At 39.4% G+C, this 21922-nt stretch overlaps 1 protein-coding gene across 3 annotated transcripts in view; it reads left to right on the top strand.

Moving 5' to 3' along the window:
• The window catches only part of opn4xa (opsin 4xa), a 48568-nt gene that overhangs the window by 11272 nt on the left and 15374 nt on the right, over positions 1-21922 (top strand). For 2 of the 3 annotated variants that reach the window (XM_087268733.1, XM_087268734.1), the window contains exons 2-3: positions 9419-9566; positions 21554-21687. In XM_087268733.1, coding sequence (XP_087124859.1) covers positions 9421-9566; positions 21554-21687 — 280 coding nt within the window. In that variant the 5' untranslated portion in view covers positions 9419-9420. 3 annotated transcript variants of the gene reach the window in all.

Raw genomic sequence — 21922 nt, 5'->3', positions numbered from 1 at the left:
TTTTTCTTGCACTTTATATTAGACGTGTTCTGTGGGCTTTTATTATGTGACTTTTTATTTTATGCACATAATTTTAGACATTTTCTGTAGGATCTTCTTATGTGATGCTATATATTTGTTTGCACTTTATGTTCGACATGTTCTGTAGGGTTTTTGTATGTGACCTTATTTATATTTTTGCAATAGGAAGGAATTTTGTGGCCATTTCTTTTGTGACTTTTTTTCCACTTAATGTTTGACATTTTCTGTAGGATTTTATTATGTGACTTTTTATTTTATGCACTTTATTTTAGACATTTTATGCAGGATTTTTGTATGTGACTATATCTTTAAGCACTTTATGTTAGATGTGTTCTAGGATTTTTGAATAGGACCTTTTTTTGCACTTTATATTAGACGTGTTCTGTAGGCTTTTATTATGTGACTTTTTATTTTCTGTACTTTATTTTAGAAATTTTCTGTAAAATTTTTGTATGTGTTGAAGCACTTCCTGTTAGACGTGTTCTGTAGGCTTTTATTATGTGACTATATTTTTAAGCACTTTATGTTAGATGTGTTTTAGGATTTTTGAATGGGATCTTTTTTTCTTGCACTTTATATTAGACGTGTTCTGTAGAATCTTCTTGTGTTCTGTTATATATTTATTTGCACTTTGTTCTACATGTTCTGTAAAATTTTTGTGTGTGACCTTATATATTTCTTTGCAATTATGGGAAGGAATTTTGTGGGCATTTCATTTCTCTGTGACATTATTTTGTTGTACTTTATACTAGATGTGTTTTGTGGGATTTTCTTATGTGACTTTTTATTTTGCACTTTATTTTAGACAATTTCTTTAGGCTTTTATTATTTGACTTTTTATTTTATGCCATTTATATTAGACGTGTTCTGTAGGCTTTAATTATTGGATTTTTTATTTTATGCACTTAACTTTAGACATTTTCTGTAGGCTTTTCTTAATTGACGTTTTATTTTACACTTCATTTTAGACATTTTCTGTAGGATTTTCGTATGGGACATTTTTTTGCACTTTATTTTAGACATTTTCTGTAGGCTTTTATAATGTGACTTTATTTTAGGCACTTTATATTAGACGTGTTCTGTAGGCTTTTATTATGTGACTTTTTATTTTATGCACTTAATTTTAGACATTTACAGTTGGATCTTCTTATGTGATGCTATATATTTGTTTGCACTTATGTGACCTTATTTATTTTTTGCAATAATAGAAAGAATTTTGTGGCCATTTCTTATGTCACAATTTTTTTTTTGCACTTTATTTTAGACATTTTCCATAGGCTTTTATTATATGACTTTTTATTTTATGCACTTAATTCTAGACATTTTCTGTTGGTTCTTCTTCTGTGATGCTATATATTTGTTTGCACTTTATATTCGACGTGTTCTGTAGAATCCTCTTATGTGACTTTATATTTTTGCAATTGTAGGAAGGAACTTTTGTTGGCATTTCTAATGTGACTTTTGTGCTTAATTGCACAAAATAGTCACATTAGAAATTTTAGTTATGTTCTGTTGGATTTCCTTATGTGACTTTATTTTGATGCATTATGTTGGATATCTTCTGTAGCATTTACTTATGTGATGTTATATATTTTTACATTTCATGTTTGACATGTTCTGTAGGTTTTTATTATAACACTTTTTTATTTTATGCACTTTATTTTAGACATTTTCTGTAGGATTTTCATATGTCACTATTTTTTAGGCACTTTATGTTCTGTGGCACTTTCTTATGTGATGTTATATTTGTGCACTTCATATTAGACATAAAGTGCATAAAAACATTTAATGATTTTAGTCTTCTTTTAAAGCATTTGTAATAGAATCTGACAGAAATTAAGCAATTAATATAGTAGCTGTCCTTTTCTCGCTTTACATTCTGCTCAATTAGGGTGATAATTAATAATTGGGGCCTTTTTAAAATACTATTTTAAGTACTTTACCTTATTGGGAAGGCCGGTGAGAAGTCTATTACAGTTATCCATTCTGCTGCTGATAAAAGCATGAACAAGTCCTCACTGGAAACAAAGCATTTAATTTGTGCAATGTTTTTGAGATGATAGTATGCTGATTAACTGACTGCTTTGACCCGACTACTGAAACTTAGATGTGACTCCAGAGTCACACCCAGATTCTTGACCTTATTTTCTGTTGTTTGACCTTTAGTGCCAAGGTACGCATTCACCTTGAGAACCTCATCTCAGTTCCCAAACGCAATGACTTCAGTTTTCTCTTTGTTTAACTGAAGAAAGTTTGGGCACATCATTATTGCCCCACTGTTGGTTCAGCGTGCCCTTAATAAAAGTGCATTTTGGTGTTTTCATGTGGACGGAGATTTAAAATAAAATAAAAAAACTCTTTATAAAGATCCTCATGTTCGTGTGGACATAGCCTAAGACACCCCTGCGCCACTTCCGGCTAATTAGATGCTCTCACTATATACAAGTCTTCTTTTCCAACTTTTCAAGGTTAAAAGTTGTTGGTGGAAAGGTCAAGCTCTTATAATGCATTCAAAAGCAGAAATAAACCGAGAAAAAATACGGAAAAATGCTAATTTATGGATATTTTTTACAGTGTGTAAATGTACTGTGCATATTTATTTTGTGCATGAGAAAATGTTTATTTAAATAAATATTAATATATATGTAAATGTTTTGTTTTTGTTTGTATTTAGGATATTATTTATTTATTTATTTATTTATTTATTTATTTATTTATATTTTTAATATATTTTACATTATGGACATCACATCACGGTGGTGCAGTGGGTAGCATGATCGCCTCATAGCAAGAAGGTCGCTGATTTGAGCCTCGGCTGGTCCAGTTGGCATTTCTATGTGGCGTTTGCATGTTCTCCCCGTGTTGGTGTGGGTTTCCTCCGGGTGCTCTGGTTTCCCCCACAGCCCAAACATCTGAACTGTAGGGGAATTGGGTAGGCTGAATTATCCATAGTGTATGAGTGCGAATGATAGCATATGGATGTTTTCCAGTGATGGGTTGCAGCTGGAAGGGCATCCACTGTGTAAAACAAATGTTTGAAATGATTAAAACAATTTGGTGTAGTGATATGGGTCGCCTCACAGCAAGAAGGTCGATGGTTCGAGTCCTGGCTGGGTCAGTTGGCATTTCTATGTGGAGTTTGCATGTTCTCCCCCTGTTGGCGTGGGTTTCCTCCGGGTGCTCCGGTTTCCCCCACAGGCCAAACACATGCGCTATAGGGGAATTGATAAACTAAATTGTGTCATAGTGTATGTATTCACACAGACAGTGTAAGTGAATGTGAGAGTGTATGGGTGTTTCCCAGTCATGGGTTGCAGATGGAAGGGCAGCCGCTGTGTAAAACATATGCTGGAACAGTTGCCGGCTGTGAAATAGAACCTCAGCCAAATGAAAATCAGTGATTGATATGGAAATGTAATGAGGTCAAAACCAGTCTGGATCCACTTAAGCTGTGCGTTTAGTTCAACTGCATACGTTCAAATGCTCATCAGCCAATCAGAATCCAGCATTCAGCAGGCCCATGTGAGTCATTGAAAAGTGTGTCTGAAGTGTTCAAAGAGTGTTAAGGATCAGCGTCACCTTTTGGTGAATCTGCAGACAGAAGCTTAAACATTCACACTGAACCAGAGCCTTGAACTCGCATGACTCTGTCGATGGTCTTGATCACATTAACATTAAATAAATAAATTAATAAAGATAAATCCTCTTATAGCACCTACACAGATGGGTCAGGGCTCGCTGAAAGGACATTTAATCACTCTCTCGGGCTTAATTACTTCCTTTAATCGTGAAGGCTCATTGTCTGTGCCCTTTTTAAATCAATTATAAATCTTTTCCCGTGTAATAGATTTTGTAATTTTATGGATGGTTACATGGTGTCATAACTTAATATAATTTCTGTTTTTTTTGTTTTGGTCAAATAAAAGCAGCCCTGATTGAGCAGAAGCAACTTCTTTCTGAGAACCAGGAAACGTATTTTGCATAAATCTCTATTTACTCTGGATTTAAGGGGTTAGTTCACCCAAAAGTGAATATTTCCTGTTAATTTGCTCACCCAAGATCATACCTGTCAACACTGGGATGTGAAAATAAGGGATATGCCCACCATAATAACAGACCCCCCCCCCCTCCTCCCTCCTCCTTTAAAAAAAACCCTAAATTACTAAATATGTCATTTGGAGCTGTTTCATTGTAAATAAACAGTTTAATGGTCAGTAATAGGTTTTATTATTATTATTATTATTATTATTATTATTATTTACAAAAGAAAAATAAATATACATTAGCAGCAAATACATTAGCAAACAGTTCAGCTCAGTAAAATTCATTCATTCATTCATTTTCTTGTCGGCTTAGTCCCTTTATTAATCCGGGGTCGCCACAGCGGAATGAACCGCCAACTTATCCAACAAGTTTTTACACAGTGGATGCCCTTCCAGCTGCAACCCATCTCTGGGAAACATCCATCACACACACTCATACACTACGGACAATTTAGCCTACCCAATTCACCTGTACTGCATGTCTTTGGACTGTGGGGGACACAGGAGCACCAGGAGGAAACCCACACGAAGGCAGGGAGAACATGCAAACTCCACACAGAAACACCAACTGATATATGTATATATATAAATATATAAATGTATATATATATATATATATATATATATATATATATATATATATATATATATATATATATATATATATATATATATATATATATATATATATATATATGTGTATATATGTATATGTATGTATGTGTGTGTGTGTCTTAGTGAGCTTCTAGACAAAAGTGGGTCAGGGCAATGTCATTACAACAGACGTCATCTCAGCAGTCTCTCTTGACGTCTGTGTCCTGCAGTGTTTGCAGATATTGAACATATATAAATCTCACTATATGAACCGATTGATAAACTGTCCCGTGGCTCTGAGGATTGATTATTTCCACCGAACAGCTCCTGTCTGGAGGTGTGGATAAACGTGTCCTCTGAAGAACCCTGCGCTCAGCTGGACATCTGAACCGTCATCTCAGAAAACATCAAATCTGAGGGATGGTTGTTGGGGGTGATAATGTTCATTTCATTCATTTTCCTTCAGCTTAGTCGCTTAATCTCGGGTCGCCACAGCAGAATGAACCACCAACTATTCCAGCATGTGTTTTATGCAGCGGATGCCCTTCCAGCCGCAACCCAGTACTGGGAAACACCCATACACACTCCTACACACACACACACACACACACACTCATACACTGCGGCAAATTAAATGATTCAATTCATCCATAGCCAGGGGCCGATTTAACCAGTGAGGTAAGCGGCAGCTTAGATTTCCTGGGGCCCCAATACATATCTAGAAGTATAAATTATACCTATAAACTATATATAACATCGTTTTCTATCAAATTTTGTATAGTGAGAGTCAAACAAATACATTTTTTAGATAATTAAATATTATTTAACACACACTAAAATATAATGTTATTATAATAACGAAAAGTTTTGTAATAATAATATTAAAAAATTAAATATAATATAATATATATATATATATATATATATATATATATATATATATATATATATATATATATATATATATATATATATATATATATATATATATTGGTGGTGGTTTGAGTCCTATCTAGACCCGTTGGCATTTCTGTGTGGAGTTTGCATGTTCTCCCCGTGTTGGCGTGGGTTTCCTCCGGGTGCTCCGGTTTCCCCCACAGTCCAAACACATGCGCTATAGGGTAATTGGGTAGGCTAAATTGGTCGTAATGTATGTGTCTGAATGAGAGTGTGTGGGTGTTTTCCAGTGATGGGTTGCAGCTGGAAGGGCATCCACTGCGTAAAAAATATGTTGGATAAGTTGGCAGTTCATTTCGCAGTGGTGACCCATGATTAATAAAGGAACTAAGATAAAAAGAGAATTCACACGGGGCGTCAGCGTCAACGCTTCAAATTCACTTTGAATAGGTGACGTCAGGCGTTGCCGAACTGCATTGTAGATCCGTCTGCGCCATTTGGAGGCTGTGCTCGCTGGAAAAGCTGGGACTTGCTCAACTTTTCAAGCGGCGACGGACGCGTCAGCCAATCAGATCACTGTATGCAAATACACCAGCTCAGACTGTGGACTATTGCTGACTAATTTCATTGGCTGACGCTGCTATGACAATTGCGTCAGCCCCAACTTCAGACACGCCCTCTGTCAATAGTTGACGCTGAAGCCCTGTGTGAATGGGGCAATACTGTGATGCTGCAGTGCTAGCCATTGAGCCACCATGCCGCTAAATATAGCTTTATAAAAGTAAAAAATCTCTTTCTCTCTCTCTAATAACGCAATGGTTCATGCATTTTTGCCCAGATTAAGATCTAAATATACTACCGTTCAAAGTAAATGAACATTGATCCACCAGGGGATCATTTTCTCCCTACTAATTACAAACACAAGCAAAATAAACACTCAGGATGGACAAAAGGGAGTTAAAAATAAATGTAAATCAGTCCGAACACACTATACAGCATTCACAGTAAAACTAGGGATATTTTGAGATCTCTTTGGGTAACCCTGTGTTTAGTCTCTGAATATTGTTTCATAACATTTAATATTAGACATGAGCTGATCAAATGAACCTGAGAGAAGCGCCGTAAGTTCACCCGCACTCATCAACTCGTCACATCCAGCATGTGATTCGCTCATATTTGCTCTCGTTCTTTTTTAAAGTGTTTTCTTCGGCGTGTGTTATTGCTTCGTCCGTATCTCTGGAGCTGGAGGCGCTTGTGCGTGTGCAGGAAGACAGAACAGAGCATGCTCTTATTTCTCTTAAGCCTCTGCATCACATGCGCTGCAGTGCAACAGATAAGAGCTCAAAACCTAAAACACTGCTGTAAACCCGGCCAGAGATGTGCTTTAACTGCAGAGGTCACGGTGAAGAGGTTCTCCTGGAGGACACGTCTGAACGTAACTCGCTTTTTGCTGATCCTCAGAGGTTAAGAGTGGCAGAAAGAGTACTGAAAAAGCATACTTGAGTAAAAGTAGCATTACTTGCCTAAAAATGTAGTGTGAGTAGAGTAAAAGTACCTGTTGTAAATATTACTCAAAATAGGAGTAAAAGTAGCCCTCATTTACTCATGAGTTGGCCCACACGCAATCTGCGCGTGCAGAATTTTGCAGATTTTCTGCAGATTTCTGCAGATTTTTAGCCCATTATTAATTCTGTTTATTTACTTTTATTTTACTAATTTATTCAGTTTTTAATCTGTAATTTATTACTTTTATTTTATATATTAAGGTTTTAGTTATGATACTCCGCTGGATACTCCCAAAATAATTGCGCAGAAATCCGCAGATTTTTACCAAAATTCTCTGCAGAAATAGCAAAAATCCTCCGCAGATTCCGTCTGGCCCTGCTTATGAGCAGTGAGTAGTGAGTATTCTGCTGTTAAAAGTTAAAGCATTTACATGTAGTTTGTGCATGTGTGTGTAAACGTAACATTCTGTAGTGCATTTAGTTATTGATAAGCAGGCACACAACGTCATAAGACATTTAGGGTGCTTTCACACCTACACTTTTGTTTCGGAACGTGTCTCGTTTGCCCAGTTAGCGCGGTTCGATTGGCATATGTGAACAGGGCAATCGGGCTCTGTTCCGCGCCAAAGAAATCGCTCTGAGATCGCTTGAATGAGGTGGTCTCGGCTCGATTGAAACGAACCCTGGATCGATTCGATTGCAGAGAGAAAGCGATCCGATCCGAGCGCGGTTATATCACAGTGTTTTATGGATATGTAATAGGCTTACGGCTATATGAAGAGAGAATTATGAGTAGGGCGGGAAGTTTCGCGAGTCTCCGGATGCCCGCAAACGAGTGATGATCTCCTGGTAATCTCGCGTCTCCCTCCCGGTCCTCAAATAGGCATCGTCGCGCACCCTTCTCACCCCTCCCCACCGCATCTCTCCTCAGACACGTCGCGCGCACCCTGTCAATCACCACCAAACCACCACCTCTCCTGACAGCTGAGCGGGACGCTGCAAAATAAACCCTGACACTCTGACCAATGTGAGGAGAGTTTACTCGCACGTGACTTGTTTTAGCTCTTTTGGTCCGATTAGAAACTCTGCAGTGTGAAAGCGAACCGCTCCAAGAGCAAAGAGCAACAATGTAACATTTGTAATCTCTGTTTCAGAACAACTGAATCCATTCACAGGTGTGAACGCACCCTAAGACCATTTCAGTCATCATACAGTCAACATCTTCTCATCAGTGACATGCATGTAAACCAGGGGTTGCCCATACTCTATCCTGGAGGGTCGGTGTCCTGCAAAGTTTAGTTCCAATCCCAATTAGACGCACCTGGGCTAGATAATCAATCTCATACTAGGCTTTCTAGAAACATCCGTGCAGGTGTGTTGAGGCAAGTTGGAGCTAAAATCTGCAGGACATCGGCCCTCCAGGACTGTGTTTGGGCATCCCTGATCTAAACAGTCTCTGGGTCAATGCGTGTAAAGATTTTGAACGTCTTCTTGGACACTTTTAATGCTTCCAAACAGTTTGCTGCAATGTAAAGTGCACATGTCTTGAGGTAGATCATTATGATGCAGTTTACCTTCTATGTGTGATTTGATTGGACAGGAATCACATGACGGATTTTTCTAATTCCCATAAACAAGAAAAAATACAGTAGTGACTGCAGGATCGACAGTAGTGTACAGATACAGCACTAAACATGTACTCAAGGAAAAGTAGAAGTACACATTTTTAAAACTACTTAGCAAATTACAATTTCTGAGAAAAACTACTCAATTACTGTAACTTGAGTATTTGCAGTTAGTTACTTTACACCACTGGAGGATAATGAGGTCAGATTCGAGTGTTAACTAGGATCTTCTCTCGCATGAAGGAGTCACTCAAAATAATGCTCCTTTCAGACTAGAGGCTGAAGCACAATTTTTGTGTGCGTCTCTTTAAATGCAAATGCCTCTCAATGCACTTTTTCAGATTTGTTTGCTCACCCCAGATTTGAGTTATTGCTGACTTTTGTTTCTGTATGGCTGATCTCCACATCCATATCTGACACTTAGCTACAATAAGCAGGAGGGGGAGTCATCGAGATCTACCTGAGCTCAAACTCCCCTCTCGCCCTGCAACGGGAGGGAGCCCAGGGCTCAAGGAACTTATAAGTTCAGGGCTCACTCCCGGGACAGGACAAGCTTTATTATCAATCATCAGCCAAGTGTGAACTCTTGAAAGGCAATTTTGATGCAAGTCCAGTTTAGTTTTCCCAGAGGTGGTAAAGTAGTCTGGCGGAAAAAAAGAAGTGTTTTACAAACCTGTGCAAGACACAAGATTCAGAATCGAGTGTTAACCAGGATTTTTTCCCTCTCTCACAGATATGGAGGAGTCGAAGGATATGGATCGAGGCTTTTTCAGGAAAGTGGACGTTCCTGATCATGCACACTACATAGTGGCGTTTTTTGTGGCCGTCATCGGGGCTCTAGGAGTGATCGGAAACCTGCTGGTCATGTACGCCTTCTTTAGGTACTCTACTATATATTAGCCGTTCTGTGTCATGTGATCGTCCTGAGATCATTTTAATGGTTTTTAGTATAGTAAGAGTTCTCTAGGTGCTCTAACTATACAGCTGCTTTATTGCTGGGATGTAAAAACTGATTGTTCAACATCATGTGTCAGTGTTTGGGGTCACAGGATTTTTCTGAGATCATTTTGTGTCGGGAGATTCTTCATAAATCCTGATTCTGATTCATAAATCCATAAATCTTGATTTGATATGCCACCTTTAGGTACTCGTACGATTTTACAAATAATTCATTGCTGGGATGTAAAAACAGATTGTTTAGTATCATTACTGCAGTGTTTTGTGTCACGTGATCTGTCTGAGATCATTTTGATACAGTATGATGATTCAGTGGGCGACGCGCTGGCGCAGTAGGTAGTGCTGTCGCCTCACAGCAAAAAGGTCGCTGGTTCGAGCCACAGCGGGGTCAGATGACATTTCTATGTGGAGTTTGCATTTTTTCCCCGCGTTCTCGTGGGTTTCCTCCGGGTGCTCCGGTTTCCACCACAAGTCCAAACACATGCGGTACAGGTGAATTGGGTAGGCTAAAATTGTCCGTAGTGTATGTATTTAAATGAGTGTGTATGAGTGTTTCCCAGTGACTGGAAGAACATCCGCTGTGTAAAACATATGCTGGATAAGTTGCCGGTTCATTTCGCTGTGGTGACCCCAGATTAATAAAGAGAATGAATGAATGAGTGAATGATGATTCAGTGTCGAGTGATTCTTTATAAATAATTCTAATATGCAGAATCACTGATTTTCTGCCATTTGTTTTATCTACTCGTGTCTTTAAAGGGCCATGAAAGCCCCTCGTTTCAGCAGGGTGTTTTCACACCTCTACTTTGGAAAAAGTCAGAAAAGTGGGCGTGTCCAGCTTTGTTTAGGGGGGAGTGTCGGAGGAAGTAAAGAGGCATGGTGTGGGAGTGTCTATTTGGGCGCGCTGACTTTCCGAGTCAAAACACACACACACACAGGGGACAAAGTGACTGTGTTTACATGGACATCTGTAGTCGAATTATTTGCCAAATTATGAAATGGTGGACTTTACCTGCAGTTTGGCTCTTTCATTCAGGGAATTCATTCATGTTCCTCGCGACAAACGAGATATTTGATTCGAGGATCTGCTCTAAGCGTGTATTTTTCATGCAATGTTTGATACCGCACAGCGAATGAGAGAAAAAAACCCTCCGCATTTCCCGGAAACTTAGATGCACACGGCAGGTAGCGTCAAAAAGCAGCGTGTGTTATTCTGGTCACAAAATGCTGTAAAAATCCTACACGAGGTTAAAGTTTGGTTGTGGTGCTAACATGTTTGTACTCGGTGCAATAGTTAACTTAGTTCGATACGAACAAACTGAATAAACAAAGAGCACTGGTCGCTCACTTACCAAATCTGTAGAGACAGGACAATCACCAGCAACTAGAGCCGCGTCTTTATTAAGAGGAGACTACAAGCGAATCCGGATCTCAGCGTTTGCAGATGAGAACAGCTCTCAGGTAAACAATGTTCCTCCTTAGACACGTAAGTTATTGTTGTCGAGCGTCGCGTACACTGTTAATCCACACGTGACTCCAGCTGCGCTCTCACAGAGAGAAAATGAAAACAAAACTTAACGGCAGCAAACTATAAAAGCAACACTTCACGCTTGTTTTGCCAACACAACGTGGCGTCTCTGCCGTCTAAACACTATGACACTTATGAATATTAATGAAGTTGCACAATGGAGCGCGCTGATTGGTTTGAACCAAGCCTTACTCATGCATTAATGCAGCACACTGTAAGACGTAATAAGACACACTCTGGCACAGACGTCCAGTCTGCACGCTGGAATACACGCTATTATCTCATGACCGTGACACAGCTTCAAAAATTCGTTTCAAACCGGAAGTAGGAATTTGCTTGAAATAACGCAAAAACAACCAAATTACACTCTTTTTAGTGAAATATAGGTGTCCTAATAGTGTTTTTAGCAGTGTGGGACACATATACGACTGTCAACAGCTCAACACATGTGTTTTGGTGTTTCGTGACCCTTTAAATCTCGTTTTGAGATGGTTTTTCATTGACAGGGCTATTTTAGTCTTCGCTAAGAGGGACAGTTTGCCATTGGTAACAGAGGATGACAGTGGAGAAACTACAGCTTCTTCAGACACAATGCCTTGCCGATGGCAACTACATTTACACATGAACACTCATCTTACAACTGTTTGGTCTTGAACGCTTTATCTAGTCAATACTTGTGACTAAATTAATTTTATCAAGAGTGAAAAGCAAGACGGGTTCATTAGCGTACATGTTTGTAAAAACATAAGTTATGTGACTCCAGGTACGTTTCGTTGCATGTTTAAGTTGACAAATCCACCAGAGGGCGCTGTCGACATTTTTATGAATTTAAAAAGCATTGCTTAGGATATTTCAGATCCACGTCCTTCTTGCACATGTCCATGAGAGGCAGAGCTTATCAAACAAATCAGCTAGCGAACCACTGAGCTAAACCCAACCAATAGTGTTGTCTAAAGCAGACATAAGAGAAAATTGCCCTGCAATCATGCAGTTTTACCTTGATTTTACAGTGATTTCATGTTTTTTGTGGGAGTTTTTACCCTAATTCGAACCCAAGTACAACACTGTATAAAGTGAACTACGAGCAAACTGACCACAGCTGAAAATTGGTCCATTTGGAGTTAGATATAAGAGGCAAATGTATTCATTATGAATCTTAGAGAGTTTTAAGTTGTTGTTTTTGGTGTTTATTTGGTGTTGTGTGAAGAACTACATGAATATAAAGCTTTAATTATTAATAAAATGTCCCTGTAAATATCAGTGGGGCGAAGCGGTGGCGCAGTGGGTAGCGCTCTCGCCTCACAGGTTTCTGGTTCGAGGCCTTGGCTTGGTCAGTTGGCATTTCTGTGTGGAGTTTGCATGTTCTCTCCGCGTTCACGTGGGTTTCCTCCGGGTGCTCCTGTCCAAAGACATGCGATACAGGTGAATTGGGTTTGCTAAATTGTCCTTGCTAAATTTGTGTGAACACAGCGGCAAGAACCACCAACTATTCTAGCATATGTTTTAAACAGCGGACGCCCTTCCAGCTGCAACCCAGTACTGGGAAACACCCATACACACTCATACACTACAGACAATTTAGTTAATCAATTCCCCTATAGCGCATGTGCTTGGACTGCAAGCAGATGTAGCCCGGGGTACATATTTCTCGATTCTCAAAAATGTAGCCCAGGGCACATAAAACAGTTTGAAACGACGTGAAGGAATAAATGAGCTTTTATGTTTGCTGTATGCGCACTATAAATATAATCCGTGTATGAATGCACACAGACTCTGACCTTTTTCAGTCGTTTGAGGATCTGTAAGAAATCATCATGGGGCTGAGGAGAGTAGCCACTTCTCTGAGAGTGAGAAATGAACTAAATGTAAAAAGTGTGTCAGAAGCCCTGGAGAATCTAAACTGAAGCATCAGATATCGGACAGAAAGAGTTACACTCACTGAACCTGAAAACACACACACAAGACCTGAGACTCTGTAGCTTAGTATTATTCAGACGCTCAATCTGAGTGGAAATCGCCAGTTTGGTCAAGATTTTGAAATGTAAATCAGTGGGATATTTATTAGAGTACAGCAAACTACTCTATCTTCATTAGTATGTCTTAGAAAGATGATATGTAATAGCCTATAGCTCTATGATCACAGATTAACTTCAAAATATATAATGCAATGCAGGCAGTATCGTGGCTCAGTGCCTCTGTCTGTCTGTCTGTCTGTCCATCCATCCCTCTCTGTCCGCCCGTCAGTTCGTCGATCTATATATCTTTTTATCTTTTTATCTATCTATCTATCTGTCCGTCTGTCTGTCTATCCATCTGTCCATCCCTGTCCCTCCGTCTTTCTGTCTGTCTGTCTGTCCGTCCGTCCGCACCTCTCTGTCTGTTTGTTCGTTCATCTATCTATCTATCCGTCCGTCAGTCCGCACATCCATCCATCCATCCATCTATCCATGCATCTATCCATCCATCCCTGTCCGTTAGTCTTTCTGTCCGTCTGCCCATCTCTGTCCGTTCGTTCGTCCATCTATCTATCTGTCTGTCCGTCCATCAGTTCTTCCGTTTGTCCATCCTTCAGTCCTCCCCTCTCTGTCCGTCTATCTATCTATCTATCCATCTATCCATCTATCCATCTATCCATCTATCCATCTATCCATCTATCTATCTGTCTATCTGTCTATCTATCTATCTGTCTGTCTGTCTGTCTGTCTGTCTGTCTGTCTGTCTGTCTGTCTGTCCATCCATCCCTCTCTGTCCGCCCGTCAGTTTGTCGATCTATATATCTTTTTATCTATCTATCTGTCCGTCTGTCTGTCTGTCTGTCTATCCATCTGTCCATCCCTGTCCCTCCGTCTTTCTGTCTGTCTGTCTGTCCGTCCATCCGCACCTCTCTGTCTGTTTGTTCGTTCATCTATCTATCTATCCGTCCGTCAGTCCGCACATCCATCCATCCATCCATCTATCCATGCATCTATCCATCCATCCCTGTCCGTTAGTCTTTCTGTCCGTCTGCCCATCTCTGTCCATTCGTTCGTCCATCTATCTATCTATCTGTCCGTCCATCAGTTCTTCCGTTTGTCCATCCTTCAGTCCTCCCCTCTCTGTCCGTTCATCTATCTATCTATCTATCTATCTATCTGTCTGTCTGTCTGTCTGTCTGTCCGTCCGTCCGTCCGTCCGTCCGTCCGTCCGTCCGTCCGTCCGTCCGTCCGTCCGTCCGTCCGTCCGTCCGTCCGTCCGTCCGTCCGTCCGTCCGTCCGTCCGTCCGTCCGTCCGTCCGTCCGTCCGTCCGTCCGTCCGTCCGTCCGTCCGTCCGTCCGTCCGTCCGTCCGTCCGTCCGTCCGTCCGTCCGTCCGTCCGTCCGTCCGTCCGTCCATCTGTCTGTCCTATCTAAGATGATTTTTAATAGCCTAAAGTTCTATGATCCCAGATTAGCTTCAAAATATATAACGCAATGCTGGCGGCACGGTGGCTCAGTGATTAGACCTGTTGCCTCGCAGCAAAAAGGTTGCTGGTTCGAGTGGCGGCCGGGTCAGTTGGCATTTCTGTGTGGAGTTTGCATGTTCTCCCCGTGTTGGCGTGGGTTTCCTCCGGGTGCTCCAGGTTTCCTCCACAGTCCAAACACATGCAGTACAGGTGCACTGAATCAGCTAAATTGGCCGTAGTGTATGTCTGTGAATGGAACAGTGTATGGGTGTTTCCCAGTGTTGGGTTAAAATATAATATAATCATAAAATAATTGAAAGACTAAATATTTGACAGGAGGGCTAATAATTTGTTTGACTTCAACTCCACATACTGAAACCGGGACTTCTGTGTAAAAATATGTTAGAAAATTCATTAAATTTATTCTCAAATGAGGACTTATTGTAAAATGTTACAGAGCTGCTGTTTGCAGTGGTGTGCTCACAGTGCGATTGCATAATGTGATCAAATGAAGCGATGCAATTATGTAACACTGCACACTGAATGCAAACAAAGCTGGATGTTTTTAAGCGTAGTTAATGAGACGCACATGCTGGCCAGCAGGGTCGAGGGGTCAAAGGTGAGAGTGGCACATGATCGTGTGGAAACCTTCAGTTTCTCCATCATCAGGAGGCAGAAACAGCACTGTTTGGTTTACCAGAGCCACTCCACATAGCAGGAACCATAGCAGGGACCTCTATGCTAAGCTTTTGATTCATTCCAGTGTCCATCTCTGGTAACCTCACTGTGTGCAGGACTGAATTTATGAAAGTGATTTGACAAACTCATGATGTTTATGCATATCTATCTGTCTGTCTGTTCGTCCGTCCATCTGTCCGTCTACCCATCTCTCTGTCTGTCCATCCGTCTATCCATCCATCCATCCATCTCTCTGCTCTCTGTCCGTCCATCCATCCATTCTCCCACCCATCCTTCCATCTTTCTATTTATCCATCCGTCCGTCTGTCCATCCACCCATCCATCCATCTCTCTGTCTGTTCGTCCATCCATCTATCCATCAATCCATCCATTCCATCCATCCTTCCATCCACACACCCTCGCACCCACCCACCCATCCACTCATTCATCCATCTATCTATTTGTCCGTCAATCCATTCAACCATTCATCCGTCAATCCATCCATCCATCCATCCATCTCTGTCTGTCCGTCCATCCATCCATCCATCTCTGTCCATCCACCCACCCACCCAACCACTCATTCATCCATTTATCTATTTGTCCACCCGTCCATCCATCCATCTCTGTCCATCCATCCATCCAGCCATCCATCCATCTCTGTCCATCCACCCTCGCATCCACCCACCCACCCATCCACTCATCTATCCATCTATCTATTTGTCTGTCCATCTATCCATCCATTCATTGATATATCCTCCCACCCATCCATCCATCCATCTATCTATTTGTCCGTCCGTCCATCCTCCCATCCATCCATCTCTCTGTCTGTCCGTCCATCCGTCTATCCATCAATCCATCTATCCATTCCATCCATCCTTCAGTCCATCCATCCTTCAGTCCATCCATCCTTCCATCCACACACCCACCCACCCATCCACTCATTCATCCATCTATCTATTTGTCTATCCATCCATCCATCCATTCGTCCGTCCATCCATCCATCTCTCTGTCCGTCCATCCACCCTCGCATCCACCCACCCACCCATCCACTCATTCATCCATCTATCTATTTGTCCGTCCATCCATCCGTCCATCCATCCATCTCTGTCCGTCCGTCCATCCATCTCTGTCCATCCATCCATCCATCCATCTGTCCATCCACCCTCGCATCCACCCACCCACCCATCCACTCATCTATCTATCTATCTATCTATTTGTCTGTCCGTCCATCCATCCATTGATATATCCATCCATCCCTCCATCTATCTGTCTATCTATACAGAAAGTGGTGTTAGGGTTCAGGGTTTAGGGTTTATTAGGGACCATATTTCCTTACCATTTACCATTATAAACCTTCTTAGTTTAAAAATTGAGTTTTTTCATCATGAGAATCATGTACTGTGGTTTATTAAGGCTTACAGTATAGTCAATTCCTGGTCAAATAGTTCTGTGGTCATTATGTAAATGGTGTGCTGTGTCTGTCTTCTCTGATTTATTCATTGTCGGATCACATAGAGAACTTCACACTCCCACTGACGCTTGTAGAGGATTCATCTAACTTGCCATTTTATTCATCTGACCCAAGCCTTTTGTTTGCTAAAAAAGCATCAAAAATTAAAGAAAATCAAACTGTTTTCCCCAAAAAAATTGATTCAAGTTTACTTGCATAGCGCTTTTTGCATAAATTATAGATCCAAAGCAGCTTCACAAAAGATGCACAAAAGTTAAGGAGTTCTGTAAAGTTTTGGCAATATATAAACTGCAGGTAACTAGTATTTAATGTCTTTCTAAAATAAATAATATGCACATGTTATAGATGTTGGTAACACTTTACAATAAGGTTCATTAGTTAATGCATTTACTAACATAAACTAATCATTAACAACACTTGTACAGCATTTATTAATCATAATTGAACATTTACTAATGCATTATTAACATCCAAGTCCGTGCTTGTTAACATTAGTTAATGCACGATGAGTTAACATGAACTAACAATGAACAACTGTACTAACATTAACTAGCATGAACAAATACAGGAGTAAATGTATTGTTCGTTATTTATTAATGTTAGTAAATGCATTAATTAACATTAACTAATGAACCTTATTGTAAAGTGTGACCTAGATGTTATTACACAATACATACACATGCACAATACATTACAGTTTTTCTCAGTGGCTTTGGTGCATTTCTCAAAACACTATTTACATCATAGTAGCAGTTTCTCATTCCTTCCAACAAATTGTAAATGCATTTAGACATGCAACAACTGCTTTCATACAACTCTCTGCTGTTTATAACATTATCATCTGCTTATGTCATGCTGAATAGTCATTCCATAAAAAACTAACAGTCCTCATTTCATTACTCGAGTCATTACATACAAAAATGTTGAACTATAGTCAAAATCTTTCAAACTAATTTTATAAAATATTTTAAATATTTATTTTCCTGAAAATGTCTCCTAAATTAAACAATTTGATGAATGATTTACAGACCTGTGTGTTGTTGGTTCAGTTCCGATATGTTCTGCAGTATTGTCTACAGTTGTGCACAGCTCTACCCAATTGAAGTTTATGTTTGCTGTAAATAAAGCTGTGTTTATTCTTCTGCACAATGCTGTGAATTAATTAGAATTGCAAAGAGCAAATGCACATGTGAAACATACATATTCAGTGTCTTGTACTCAGATACCTCACTAAATGCAGTGATGTCTAACTTTACTGTAGTTTTCAAATGGCTGTGCAAATAGTATACAGTGCTGTCTTGAGCATTTTCAGGAGGTGTCACCAACATCTGACTTTTTTGCATTGGAAAAATATACAGAGTAAAGTGTCATAATGAAAACAGGACCAAGCCATTTGACTATCTTGTTCATAAACAATGCTGTCAGGGCTTTTCATCTTAATGACACTGACACTTTCATTGACATCAATACTTGCTTTTGAAGAATGAGCTCTCTATTTTGAGCATGTGATTGCACCTGCATGCTTTTGCAGGTTATCAGCTAGGTCTTGCAGTTTGTACTAATTGTTTTGAGAAATGCATTAACTATAGTGCAAATGCAAATATTGTTGTGAGAAATGCACTAAAGTGACTGAGGAAAAACTGTAATTTAATGTGAAAGAATGCATTTGAAGAGTTGAATTTAACGTCTTACAGTTATGTGATGGATTGCACATATATTTTTATTATCGTTTCTATCTGAGAGAGTGTGTCTGAGCCTCTGATATTATCAGGAAGGCTAGTACAGAGTTTAGGAGCCATAAATGAGATGGCTCGACCTCCTTTAGTGGAGTTTGTTAATTGAATTAATTTACAAACATGTACTGACAAGTAGTTAAGGCTGTTATTCACACATAAACTCGTGTGTTATGTTATAGTTAAAGTTGCACTCAAGTTTAAACTACTTCTTTAAAATGAGCTGAAGCAACACAGTTTTGAGTTTTCTAGCTGGACAACTTAATTGTTTTATGTTCAGTCCACTTAAATTTGTGAAAAGTTAATTTGATTCCTTCATGCTCTCTTGACACAAATCGATTGTGTTGAGCCCAGCATTTTTGTACAGTGTAGTTCTTGCTGAACTCCTTATTAGCTCATAATAAAGTAACGTTTAGCTTACACATGAGTAAACCATTATTCATCTACTGTTACTGCTACCAGATGAGTACATGCTTTAATTTAAGTATTACTTATTGTTTGTTCATGTTGATAGGTGTGGTTAGAACTAATGTAAACAGATGGAACCAACTTTTACAAGATGATATCTGCACTGACGGAAAAAAAATCAAGATTATGCAGGAAAATGTATTGTTAATGGTCCAAGCATGCATCTGCATATTAATATTGACCAATATGTGTACAAAGGTGAAATCCACCTCCCTTCCCTCATTAAGTCATGTCTCTCACAGTAAGTACTAGACGTTATACGTGTGGATTTTCTGCCTGACTGAGAATCGCTCAGACTCATTCTGGTGAAGTATGGCGCTCGTCTGTCTGTCGGTCCGGTGTTTTCTGTCCCGTGTTTTTTTTCAGCGTACTCGAGGACACATAATGCCTGATAAATGAGAGTCAGGGTTTGAGCAGGTGAAGCCGGGAGACTCTCAATCAGATGAAATTGTGTGAACTGTGACTGTAGGATTAATGGGATGACGTGCAATCACAATGATTGTCACGCAGTAAACCAGTGAACCTCACACCATCACAATGTGAACGTTTTAACCATGTGCATGCATTAAGAGAAAACACATCAGAAAACCTGCTGTATTATATTTGATATGCAATAAATCTGTTGCACACAATCTGCATGCTTTACAACGTCTCACAGGAACTATAAAAACTGCGCAGAGTTATTCATTTAAGCATTAGCAAATATGTAATTCATCATGCATTATTGTATTCCAGCTTCTAAGTCCCCATCGGAGAAAGTTTTTAATATTTGTGGTCGCACACTTGAGCAGAGACACAAAAATAACAAAAATAGGTAACACTATAGTTTAGGTTATAATTAACTACTATTACCTGCCTGTTTTTAAGATATTGTTTATGAAGATATGATTAGTAGTTATTAAGTATGGTTTTATTCTGCATTCCTAATGCTACACAAAATCTAAACCCAACTACTCCCTTATTTACTATTAATAAACAGCTAACTAGTAGTTCATTAAGCTAGCAGTGTTAGTTAGTAGTTTGTTAATACCTTTAATTGTGATCTAAATTAAAGTATCATGCAAAAACTTTAGAAATATTTTGTTTAAAGGTACAATAAGTGATTTCATTTCCAACATACTACTGTTCAATAAAGTATGTTGGTTTGCACAGGTTTAAAGCAGAGCTTAAGTGCATTAAAGGTTTACAAGTGCTTGAAATGAAGCATGCGTTTGGTTGGTCAAAGTGAATTAGTTCAGCTAATGCATAAAAGAAACGACAATCAATAACACTTTTGCCGGACTGCAGATCAGTTCCCATGAGACACTTTGTTTTAGTGTTGTTTAAAGGTGCATTGGTTCAAAGTTGCATTGTTCTCTGTTATCTGCATGGTCTCCAGAAAGGGTTTTATGTGATCATTTATTACTCCATAAAATACCCCAAGAATCAGAATGTTCTTCATTGACCATATTTGGAAGGGTCTTGAATATTAACCCCCAGTGGTCTGAGGTGATTTTATATATTTATATATATATATATATATATATATATATATATATATATATATATATATATATATATATATATATATATATATATATATATATATAATATATATATTTTTCCATATGTTTGAGAAATAACAACACTAATAGCCCACTCATAATAACCTTTATATTATATCTACAGAATCGTGAGAAAATCTTGATCTAGATTTTAAGCAAAACAATCGCAATTCTCATTTTAGCCAGAATTGTGCAGCTCTACTATATACATTTCCGGAGACCACTAAATATGTCCCAGGAGGTATGGTTTTTGCAGTATTTGTTTTAGTGAATCCACAAGAGCTCGTTCTGTATGATTTTTGAGATCTCAAATTTCTCTAGAGCAGGGGTCACCAATCTCAATCCTGGAGGGCCGGTGTCCCTGCAGGGTTTACACCAACTTGCCTAAACACACCTGCCTGGGTGTTTCAAGTACACCTAGTGAGACCTTAATTAGATGGTTCAGGTGTGTTTGATTGGGGTTGAAAATAAAAACTGCAGGACAACGAGTTTGGTGATCCCTGCTCTAGAGCCAGTTGCACCTGCTGTTCTCATGTAAATCCACCAGAGGCCGCTGTTGACTGATTGTTTGAATGACTGACTGACTGACTGACCAATCAACTGACCCACCCTCCTTCTTCTCTAAACCCTACCAGCAATTTTCAAAAGCAATCCAATCTGATTTTTACCAGATTTTACTGCATCCTCACTCTGTTGTTTACTTGTTTATTTAATTTTTTGGATTCTGTTTTTGTCTTACCTGCTTTCTTTCACCGGACTCGAACCCCGTCGTGGTGGTCCACTCCTCTCTGCGTCTCAAGTCCGACTAATTATGAACATAATTCATTTACTCAGTTTACTCAGTTTTTCAGGTAAAGTCAATTAATCGCTTTAAAAGCAAAGAGTTTACTCCTCTTCTTAAAGTCAAGTCAACTAAATGCTATTTACAGTGTAATTGTAAGCCTAAACACAACATAAACTGTAACTGCATCCCCTAAATCTGAAGACCAACATGAATGTTAATCCAATTTCATGGTGAAATCACACTCACCCGCCAACTGTACTGTTGTAAAATGTGTTTGTGTTTCAGTAACAAGAAGCTGCGGACGCCTCCAAACTACTTCATCATGAATCTGGCAGTGAGTGACTTCCTCATGGCCATCACTCAGTCACCCATCTTCTTCATCAACTGCATGTACAAGGAGTGGGTGTTCGGGGAAATGGGTAACTGATTTCCCATTCTTCCCATCCAAACACTTACTCGCTAGCTGCCTGCATCCATATCACACACACAATTATTTCATGTGGAATGACTAATACTAATTAAAGCAACGCAGCATCCAAATAATCAGCTATGTCCTCATAATTTAGTCCCTTCTTGAGTGTCATACCCGTGTCTTTATACAGATTTGTGTCACGATATGTCACAAAAAGCACACACACTGTCAAACAACATTAC

The sequence above is a fragment of the Danio rerio genome, chromosome 10 (genome assembly GCF_052040795.2).
Source record: "Danio rerio strain M-AB ecotype USA chromosome 10, GRCz13ab, whole genome shotgun sequence".
Lineage (NCBI taxonomy): Eukaryota > Metazoa > Chordata > Actinopteri > Cypriniformes > Danionidae > Danio > Danio rerio.
The sequence above is the reverse complement of the archived record's forward strand: the minus strand, read 5'-3'. Positions and strand labels throughout refer to the sequence as shown.